General features: G+C 35.6%; 1 protein-coding gene across 10 annotated transcripts in view; it reads right to left on the bottom strand.

The window, feature by feature from the left end:
• Window positions 1–3,698: 3,698 nt before the first annotated feature.
• Window positions 3,699–11,697, bottom strand: part of NAALADL2 (N-acetylated alpha-linked acidic dipeptidase like 2) — a 1,266,186-nt gene continuing 1,258,187 nt past the window's right edge. For all 10 annotated transcript variants that reach the window (XM_070582377.1, XM_070582380.1, XM_070582376.1 and 7 more), the window contains one exon: window positions 3,699–11,044. In XM_070582377.1, the coding sequence (XP_070438478.1) occupies window positions 10,846–11,044 (199 nt within the window). In that variant the 3' untranslated portion in view covers window positions 3,699–10,845. The remainder of the gene's footprint in view (window positions 11,045–11,697) is intronic.

Below are 11,697 nucleotides of genomic sequence, written 5' to 3'. Positions count from 1 at the left end.
AAAAGATAAGTAAGAAGCTGAAGAGAGATATAGAATTGAGAATTCTTGATTTTTGTTGATACCACTGTTTCTTAAACGGGATTGAATATGGCCTCTAACATGATCGGAAAGAAGGAGGAAACTTGCATGGAAATATGTTTCTATGTTTGAAGGAGAAAGAGGTGAGATAAAATGCTGAGAGTAACAGGGAAAAGAAGAAAGAATTTACCACATATTTGAAGCAAGAGGAGAAGGACTCAAATGGTCAAGAAATTTCAGTTTTTAACCTTAAATAGGCAGAGCAAAACTTTCTGCCTCCTAGGTCATTCAGCCCAAAAAATATGAAATAAATGCTTTTTCCATCGAGTCTAGCCAAGAAGCTTAAATATAAAAAGATTTGGGGCTGAAGCCCTAGGTAGTAATACAGTGTTAATTTGCCTTATTTTTCCTTTGGGCTTAGATCAGTTTTGCCCAGGAATCTGGCGGAATTTCAATTTCTTTTACTTTTTCTTTTTTTTGGTGGGGGTGGGGATTAGGGGAAGAGAAACTAACCTTGAGTGGCTTAATTAAAGACAAGCTTATAGACATGATTCATGGTGGTTCACAGAATCAATGAAAAATTGACTCACAGATCCCAAGACATACGTATAAGAAGCCCATGTGATGAGACCATGTGCTATGAGGCAGGTTTGAATGCTTTTTCACCTAAAGTAAGTTTGAGATAACTCCATTAATAAGATTTATTTTGGAAAATGGAGATATGCCTCATATGTATGTGAATAGGGGTGTGGTTTGTTTGATTGAAAGAGTGGAAGTAGTCCCGAAGGTATTGAGACACGAGAAAGCATGGCACATCCAGGAAAATTCAAGCCCTTCATTTTGGCTCGAGCATAAGATGTGAATGGGAGGAGAGGACGCACTGAGGCAGACAGGTAGGAGTGCAGTCAGCTATGAAGGATCGGACATCATCCTAAGGCATTTGGATTTCATGCTGAAGATAATGGGAAAGCACTATGACTTCTGCATCATGATGGAAATCTGCTCAGTATGTATTATATGTGGATTGGCCAGCTTAGGTATTTCATACTATCAAGTGGTGTCTAAATTAATAAATCAGGAGTCTGGAAGTTGCTCTTCCCTCAAAAACTACAGCATAAAAAAACACACTCCTTGCTGAAGCTGAGAAAAAAGAAACAGAAACTTTAAAGCGGAAAACCATGGGACTGCCCTGTCCTTACTCTCCTGTGTGACTTGCATATACTGTTCCTTTTTTCTGGAATGCCATTCTTTTCCTGTTGCCCTGAAGAACTGCTCTTCCCTCTCAGATTCAATTCAAATATTTCCTCTTCCCTGAAACTTTCTTTGGCTTCAATAAGATTTAATGATTCTTACTCTCTGCTCACTTACCACCTTGTTTAGGCTTCCTTAGCAGACCTGGGGCTTTACTGTAGCTGTGTGTTTACAGGTCTCTACTTTGTAGCTCTGCCTTGGGGCTGGCCATTTTGTTGGTTATGGAGTGGTACAGGAATATTATAGTAAAGTCATTTCATGTTAGTTTTTTATAGATTATGTGGTTAAGTGACAGCCATAGATTCAGGGGAAAAAATTCAAGAGATCTTGATACACATGGATGAAAAAGTTAAGTATATTCATTCATTTGAATAGAGACCCATTTGGAGAATGTGGTAGCCATGATCTATGTGGCTTCAGTCCCATGCCTAACCTCTTATGTCCTCCCCACTAATGCCGTGGCTGGGAGCATGAACACACATTTCAGAGCCTCTCATGCCAGCTGAATTCTAGTTTGATCTGCCAATGAGAGGCACTTGCAGGAAAGTATTAGTCAAAAAACTGTGGAAGACCTTTTTTCCTGCTTCTCGTAGGGGAGGCAGAGAGAACACCAGCTCCCAGGCTTCTGATCAACCCTGTGGCCATTCTTTAAGCTCTCTGCTCAGTGCTTCCACCAGCGGCAGCAACAAAGTTTCCAAACATCAGTAGAATGTTGGCTCCTGGCTTATCATAGATTTCCTCCTTCAGGCTTCTCCAGCCCTAAGGCCAGGAGCAGTTTCCTGCAATTACTGATCTCTGAGACACAGTACCTTCACCTTTTCATTATCCTAGCCCTTTTAATAACTTTGTATCATTTTTCTGTTTTAAAATCTCCTTTGCTTGAAATACTTATAATGGTTAGTGCAACCTGGGGAGGAAAGATACTGATGTTGAGTAGGATTGTAGCCATGCAGATGGAGAAATGTACAGCTTTAGGCTATATTTTGCAGGGAGTGAAGGAAATAAAAGAATCAAATATTATTCCCACTTTTTTGATTTGAGAATCCAGTGTTTCTACTGTGACAGGGAAGAATCAAAGAGGAGCAAATTGGGCAAAAATATAACTGTGCTGAAATTATAACTGTGAGCGTTTAGGATATCAGAGAATGCCTTGCAAGAATGCCTCTGTCTTTATAAGATTAGTCTAGTTGAAGAAGGAGAGAAGAAAGGAATTGTACTGATAAAATTGTGTCATTTAGAAAGGCAGATTTGGTTAATGGTTATAAGTGTGGGCTCCAGGATCAGATGATCTCGTTTAGATTTTATGTTACTTTGAGCATTTTATTTTTAATCCAGAAAGCTAGTAATTCCATAACAAACACATGTATTCACCATCCAAGCTGACAAGGGAGGATATAAAGAAATGAGAATAAAAATCTAATCTACCACTTCACTAGTTTATTGCATTTGAATAAATTCCTTTTTGTGTAAAAAAGAAATAAAATACTATAGTTGTCATATTCTGTACTCCCACCCTTAGCACTTGTTTTAAATTAGGTATTTATTTTTTCAGTCTGTAGTTTCATACTTTACAAAAAACACATCCATGAATAATATATAATTTTGTACATTGTTTTAATTTTACTTCATGGGTAGAAGAATATATATGTTATTCTGAGGATTGTTTTTTCCAAATTTTTATACCTATGTGTGCACGTGTGTGTGTGTATACCTGACAGTGTAACACCCTAGTAAATGCCAGCTATCGTATAGCAGAGCTACTGGAGAAAAACACTCTTCTTTAGTCTTAAAGAGCCTTAAGGAAGGCCCAGTGAGACAGTATGTAGCCTGAACATATGGCGCCTTTAGGCTATCTCTGCTCTGTCAATATCTTTGCAATAAATTACGCTATCCATGGGTACGTCTGAATCTAGGATCGCCGTTAGTTGTACTGAAGTCTTCTGTGCTATTTGGCTGCGGAGTTGTAGAAGGTAAAAGAGTACTAATCATTTTTTGTACCTCTAGCACTTAATACAGTGCCTGGCCTAGAACAGATTCTTAGTAAATGTTTGATGATTGAATAAATGACTGAAATCTGCAACATCATGCAAATAGAGATCCTTTTTGTGTCATAAATAACTGACAGCATTTTTTAGAGCACATTTCACGAAAACAAAACTCTTTAGCATTGGAGTTGATACAGATACTGTTACTTGATGTTAAAACTTGGCACAAGCTGCAAACCTACATGGCCCAATATGAGAACTACGTGTTTGAGAGAAGAATGGAAGGCAAAGAAAAAGATAATAAAACCTTATAGAATGTTCCCTGAATAAGGCTTATTCTTGTTTGGATGTGATACACATTACATAAATTCACTAATAACAACAAATTAATTTTGCATATTTAAAATATGATATATATTGTCATAATAAAACACAGTATAGCAATGATTTTCACCTGTATTTAATATTTTTTAAATGGGTGTTTTAAACATTACCATTTCATTGTACATACTCATAGCATTTATGAATCAGAATATATTTCTTAAAAGATGCCTTCATTTCATAGTACTATGTTTTCAATTATGTGCAAATATTTAAGCAACTGAAATATAAAACATTCACTCATATTCTTAATGGGTGTGGCATCGGAATCCATTTTCTGTCACTCCAGATCACAAAGTACTTTCCTAAGTAAGCTGCATATTGAGTCATGGGAGTATTACATAAAGAGTTGTAAAGTAAATTGAGATCACGCCTGGGCTAAATATAGAAAGCACTAAATTCCTGATGGACATCCACACATTATAGGAATTAGACATTCAACCCTAGATGGTAATTAAAAAACTATAGACATCAGCCTCTAAATCAATGTCATTAAAAATCAATCACAACAAAGACAATGACAATGAAAATTTCTATACAATAAAAAGATTTCTGAATCACAGATGATAATCAAATTACTTCGAGCAATATTCAACGCTACAACAGCTCAGTGCAATTTTTTAATTGGGACACTCCTTTCAAGATATTTGTTTTTAATCAAAGCAAATTTAATTGGAGAGATTGTCCTCCAAATTTTATCTCAAGTTAACTTATAAATCTTCTGCTCATCATCATTCTTTATTTTAGGGCTATATTTCCTATGGTTATACAATTGAAAACTTTTGTTTATTATAAAATCTTTTATATCTAAATATTGCTACTCTGCAGACATGATTTAAAAATGTGTGGTATATATTAACATTGCAAACACATATACAAAACTAATATCAAAATGATGTGCTGATATTTCTAGTTGTCTGTAAAAACAAATTAGCCCTGCAACGTGTCCTAGAAAGCTCTTTTCTTTTCTGAATACAATTTTATTCATATTCTCCAAGTAGCAAGTTCGAATGTGTGGGATATGTTTGCCGTTAAACCTTTCTGTGTGAAACGTAAACACTAAATCACCTAATAGAGTCCTATCTCAGCTTCTAAATGGAATTATTTATAACATCTTTGAAATATAATTATGTGAGCTCCTCTTAACCATCTGGAGATTTTGCTTCTTGAAAACAACTCTCAATGGTGTAGTAAAGCATTTTGTTCGTGTGTTTGTTTCTTATTAAACAGATATGATAAAATTGTCTTTATTGAGTAGTGGCATTTTTTTTTTGACTTTCAGAGTAAGGTAGTCCATTTGCAGCAGCTTGATATAAAAGGAAATAAATAATAATAATTAATATGAATAAAACTACTGCATTTGGTGAAAGCATAATTCAACGATGGCTAAGAATTTGAAAAGATAAAATGCTCTCCAAATTGTGTCCATCTGCATGATAACATTGAATAAAGATTCTTTGAATAAGTTGAAGAGTTATATACTTACTAAGTGGGCTAGATAATTAAATAATTACACATTTTGATTGAAAAATAGATGTAGTTCATTAAAATAGAGACTCTCACTCCACTTCTCTAACTAAGCTGCTATTCAGATGCCAAGTTTGTACTTTAAGTAGAACAAAAGACCGACATTAACTTCAATGCAATATAATAATTCATAATAATGATTGTATATTAATCTCTTGAGTTTGCTGGAATATAGCACATGACATATGGCAGAGTACAGGCACCTGCGTGGTCCTCTGGGGACTGAGGTGGTGCATATTAATTAGCCCCTGGAAAATAAAATCTGTTTCCCTCTGAGACAAGCTACCTCAGCGCTTATTGACTTAAGACATCAAAGGAATTAGGCGAATACTGTTAGGGTCTGTCTACACTCATTAAAGCTTTGTCTAGATAGAAGCACTGAATCCACCACTCCTGAGTTAATTCTTGAAAGAATCCTTCTTAAGAAATTAGAGTGGCCACGCATTTCTTTGGCCTCAATGATTGGATTTGGGCTGAAAACATAAAATTACCATTTTGGTTACAGAAAATTCTTTAACTATATAATTCAAACACAAGATAATCTAACCAGAAACATATTAAAATTAGAAGCAGCTTCTTTTTCTTGAATGCTCCCTGAAAGTGCCTCAGTTTAATCCTTTGCTTTGCAAATTCGGATACAATCTCAATATGAGATTATAAATGTCTTTGAGAAGTATGTCATCTCGCAATAGATAAGGTCTCAAGATTCTTGGCAGCCTCAGGTATGCTAGGGGCACTTCAGTGTACCTCTTCAAAGGATAATGGAAAGATACTGTGGAAATAAAACTGGCTGATTAACAGATAAATCTATATTGAGACAAATAGATCCTAAAATTACTTTCTCAGGGTAAGAAAAAAAAGCCTGATCCCATTGCTGGAGTATGTCTAGAAAAACAGAAAACTGAGTGGACATGGTGATGACCAGAAAAACTACATTTTAAAAATTTCTTTTGAAACTCCTCTTCTTTCAAATTCTCATCACTTGAAATTCTGAATTGCATAAGACAAACAACGTAAATTGAAAATTATTTGCATTTATTGGGGTGCTTAGGACTCTGAAGTTCTTCAAGATCTTTCAGAATAGGAGACTCCAATGACACTTTTTTAAGCTAGCAATTTAAACTCAAGCAAGAAATAGAGATTCACTTGTATAGCTAAGCAGAATATTTCTTTTCACAAATACCACATTGTTCGTTTTTTCCCCTGGGTTGCATCCGTGCTCCTGTGATGGAACTGTTATGTTGCTGACATAACTACTGGAATATGTGGACCCATTTCCCTTCCGCTCACACGCGGATCGGCAGTTTAAAGTAATTCCTTTCTGTTAAGGGAATGTGCACTAAGGCACATTTAAACAGTCTGTTAAACCAATGAGATGACAATGTGCTACCCTCCGAGTTAGCTTAATTTTTGGACTAATTAATTACACCTAGCACAGAATGTCTCTTGAGAACACTTTTGGCTGGGTCTACCAATTTATTGTGCAAATAATTATAGTTTTGCATTTGAGGCAAAGATGCTGATTCACCATCAGGCAGATGGTAACAAATAATTGTTTATTTTTGTAACACATCTTTCCATTGGGGAAACCTACCGTATGCTACATATTTATTTAATTTAAAAAGTCAATTATTCTGAGTTTTTAAGGATGATATAAAACTGTGGTTGTAAATCCCAGCACCTGGGTTTTTTTTTGTTTCCATTGAAATTATATAGGCATTTTGAGGAGGAAATTGTCAGATATGTGGCTTCTGGTCTTTCTTTACTATTTTACATCTAGCTGTCATGGTATTCTACAATGGTGCACTTATTTTTAATGCTCTGATAGACATCTTCTCATTTACCTACATATGTACACCATTGTTGGAGTGGGCTATCTTTAGAGGAATGATGTAATTTGCTTCTTCAAACTCCTTCACTAAACCAGTGAAGTGGCAGACTACACAGTCTGATCAGTTGTGTAGAAATACATTAAAATTTTCAATTATATCACTTTCTATAACCAAAAGATTCTTCTGATGTTTTCTGCAGCACTCTGTGTGAAGAACACAAGACTGGATACCAGAGGGCCCAGGAGAGAAACACACCTCAGCCATTTTTATTAGCCTTGGGACTTTGAACAAGTCATTCAATCAAGTTTCCTCATTTTTAAAAATAGGTTTTGTGGGGATTCAATTAGAAAAAACAAATGAGAAGTCTAGAACCATTTTGCACATGTAACAGGCACAAATGTTAGCTATGTCTGCATCCTTTTTTTGAGAGATACAATGGTTATTCTCTCTCTCTTTTTTTAATGGTGCCATTAATAGCAAAGCTTTAGGTACCTCTTGTTATTGTGACTCTTCAATTTATCTAGATACATTACCAAATAATATTTTCTCAGGACCCAGGATTAATGTAGATTAGAAATTCTTAAACATCGGTGTGCATAAGGATAATTTGGGAAATCTTACCGAAGATGAAGATTCCTAGGCCTCACTCCTTCAAATCCACATTTTGAGAAACACTGATTTAGATTGCTGATTTAATATAGAGCTGAAATGTTGTCTCGTAAAAGCATTTTACTCAAGGCCCTGCTTCCTGACTTCTGGCGTCAGGTAGAGCCTCTCCCCACTCTTCCCCAAGGACCCAGTTTTCGTGTCCTTGCCTGGGTTCAATGGGACAGTTCTGCTGGTCAGCTATGGTTAGACAATGAGCTAATCCCTAATTAAAAGCAGTGATTCCAGGCCATACAGCGTCTGATAGAATGGCTGGTTACATAGAATGCCCTGGAAAAGAGCATTTATAATCCTAGCACCTTAGGGAGAGAGCTGGATACACTGCACGAAAAAGCAGAGAAGCTTAAATTCCAGGAGTGCTTTTGCTACTAATTGAATATGTGAGTATATCCACATTCCTTAATCCCTTTGGCTTGAGTTACTGCATCTGATGGGGCTGACGATGCTTTCCATGCTGAGGGTAACGTCTGAGGGCTTAGACCAGAATGTCTCTTAGGCTTTCTTCTGACTCCAGAATCTATCCTTTCAAGAGAGGGCAATTTCCCGTGCATACCCTTCTTGAACCCAAATTCAGTGGCGCAGACTTGCCACATTTTCTTGGGAGAATAACCAGTAATGATTCATCATGTCCTGGCACAATTCTATGTATGAAGGATTGTGAGAAGAACCAGGCTCCCAGATCTCTCAGCAACAATTTAAACCTACTACCAATTCACTGAAGACACTGGTTATTAATTTGCGTAAGATTTTATTTACTTGGATCTATTGGGGAAAAAATTAAAATGATACAAATTTGCAGGAAGCCTGAGGTAATCATACCATAGCACTAATGCTCCTAGTGAAGAGGTTTGCTGTAGTCAACGGTGTGGAGCAGCATCTACAGAATTGGTGGACATCTGTTTTAATTATAATTTAGTTTCTTCACATAATCGCTTAAATAGACTAAGAGAAACATGTTTGCCCATAGTTAACTTCAGTTGTCAAATAGCATTTGAATTTAGAAGTGAGGAATACATAATATAGAGATTTTTATCAGTGGAATGTGGTTTACCTAGGTACACAATCTTTGAACAAAAGCTTACAAATAGATTTTGTGCTCTCAAAGCTCTTACAGACTAAGGGAGTTAAATTACTTAGGATTTTGTTCTAAGATGATAAACTACCAAACCAATACTTATTTGTTTTTGCATGTTTTAAATTCAACTCCAAATGAAGAACTGGAATGAATACATTGAAGCTTGATTAAATATTTAAAATCCTTTGGTATAAAGCATTTTATCATTTGGCCTCACACGTGTCTGCATGTGTGTTCCCACCTCTTTTGTGCTGTTGATTTTGGTGGAGCAAGAGGGGGCACTGAGTTTGAGGCATACAGGAGCCTGTTCCTTTTAGTTCTTTCCTGTAGACACTCCTCAGCATGGCAGATATTTTCAAACAAGCAAGTACATTGGTTTAAAAAAATTGTAAGATAGTTTCATTTCTCATGTAAAAATATGTACACACAGGCACTTCACATGAAAATGAATTTCTGCTTGAATTATCTAGCTAATTACTTCAACTCTCTTCTTTGCCTTGAGCATGTAAACATTACCTATGGTAGGAACAGCTGACCCTTATAAATCAATTAATCAATACTGATTAATTCTTTTCCTTCAACTTTAGCTTTCCTTTAAACTAAGATTAGGCTTAGGCTTATCCATAAAAACTGAAGACTTAGACACACAGGCAGTGTCTCTAATGTTGCTCTAGCGGTGTGTAATGGAGAAGTCCACTTGTGTGTTGTGTTAGGTAGAGAAAATTCACATGAAATATTCTGAAGATATGTTTCTCAAGGGGAATTGCTTTATTCAATACCAGAAGAATGTTTCTAAAGGTAAGCTAAAAGTTTAAACTGTCACCTAATAGAATTCTAAGGTTTCAGGGAATAGTGGATGCTAGGGCCATTCAATGACAATGTCGATACAAAAAACTTCATTTTCCACATGAGAGAAGAACTGAAGCCTGGGAAAAACAATCTTATAGTAACATTATATTTTCTGCACAAAATTCTGCGTGAATATTTTCTATGTTTTCATCTTTGTCACAATCAAGGATAAAGAAGGGAAAAATATCAAGTTTCTTCATAGAATTAAGGAGCTTTTCACTGATCAAAACAACTGTTTCTTTTGTGGTAAGTCCTTTTTGTCAGTGGCAGAAATAGCAATTTGATGCTTTTTAAGATATTTTGGGTTTTCAAAGAGAAACTTTGCTACTTTCCTGTGGAAATTATATGGTATTCTGTGAAAACTGCCTTACAGCAAGGAGTTTCAGAAAAGATACAAGAAGCAAGAGCAATATGAGATGCTTTCATTTTAGAGTAGCTAGGTTTCAGTGCTTCCAACAGAAACAACAGAAGAATAAATAAGAAATATATTCTACCTCATAAGACATACATCACTCTTGAAATTTTTACGAAATCAACTGAGGCAAATTAGAGGTTTCAAAGCTAGTCACCTTATAAGTTGTTAGGAAAAAAATTTGCATTTAAATTGCTCTGTGCAGCTACCTTGAGATTTTCCCCTGGAATGTTTATGGCTCCTTTTTTCATTAATACTTAAAAAAAAAAACAATTTCATAACCAGTGTATTACTACATCTAGTTGTGTTATGAACAGGCACTTCATTTCGTAAAATAGAAACATTCAAAGTGGTTTTGGTCAACCAATCACTTGGTCAGAATGCTTGAATTCTTCATATTGAATACTTACTAGTGAAGTTAATCTGAAACCGTATTAACTCTCCATTCCTATTACAGAAATTAGGTCATTAATCGCTCTAACATAGGGAATAACCTCTATTCCTATGTGTTTTATCCATAGGAGTGAAGATTGTCCAGAACTTCTTGGAACATTTTCCCCAAAATATTTTATATATATAAAAATACAGCAGATTTCTTTTTAATAGATAAATCTTAAGTATTATTTCAATAACTTGCTTTTACATATTCAGATATGTAGATATAAGAAAAATATTAAATGTGCAAAATGCTCTTTTCATATGTACATTAAAAATACAATTAATAATAGCTTTAGACTTGTATGAAAAGCCATTTGGGGGGAAAAAGTCTTCAATGTCAGAAAATCTGGTCAGATTAGAGCTTTTGCTTGAGGAATTGTAAACAAACTTTTTAAAATGCTGAGAGTTTTCTCAGTTCTTTCCAACCAAGACATTCTCGAACACATCAAGTCCTGCTTTGAAGTAAACCTGAGCTGAATTAATGCTGTTCAACACCTCTGACAGGGCTTCTTGAAGGGTCTCATTTGATGGAAGTGACTTGCAGTGCTCCGAAGCCTCCAGAAGTATTGAAAACTGGCTTGTCTTCTCATCAACGTGGTACAGTATATTTCTAAAAAGAAATATGGAATGTGTAAATGTTTTATGCACAATGCTATTTTCATACCCAACATTTTAATGAATATTTCCAAGACACAATGATGCTTGCAATGATTGAAGAAGAAATTATAAAAATGCAGTATCATTTTTCAACCTCTAATGAATTAATGGACGTCAACATTGATCATCAAAAGTTTCCCGTAGTGATGAGAGAGAATCAGACATTACGTGCCACCTGATGGAAGTACACAACACTTTCTATGAAACAGAGTAAAGTAGTTTTGCTTAAAAAATTGAATCTGAATCTGATGAAGCTTCTAATTCTAATTGCTAAAAAATACAAGAGACAGAGAAATATACTAAATGATACCATGGTGTGTCACCAGCAAAACCGACTGTGGGAAACTCTATAGGACAACTGATTCAGCTTATTCAAGAAACAGATTGCAATAAGAATAGGTGAAGGATGAACTTCTAGAGCAGGGTTTCTCAACCGGTAATTCTTTATTGTGGCAGCTGGCCTGTGCATTGCAGGATGTTTAGCAGTATCCCTGGCCTCTACCTGCTGGGTATCAGTAGTACCCCTCCTTTAGTGGTCTCAGTTAGTGCTGCCTGCTATAACAGAATACCATAGACCCGGTGGCTTAAACAACAAATGTTTATTTC

This window comes from Equus przewalskii, chromosome 18 (assembly GCF_037783145.1).
Source record: "Equus przewalskii isolate Varuska chromosome 18, EquPr2, whole genome shotgun sequence".
In the NCBI taxonomy this organism is placed as follows: Eukaryota; Metazoa; Chordata; class Mammalia; order Perissodactyla; family Equidae; genus Equus; species Equus przewalskii.
The sequence above is the reverse complement of the archived record's forward strand: the minus strand, read 5'-3'. Positions and strand labels throughout refer to the sequence as shown.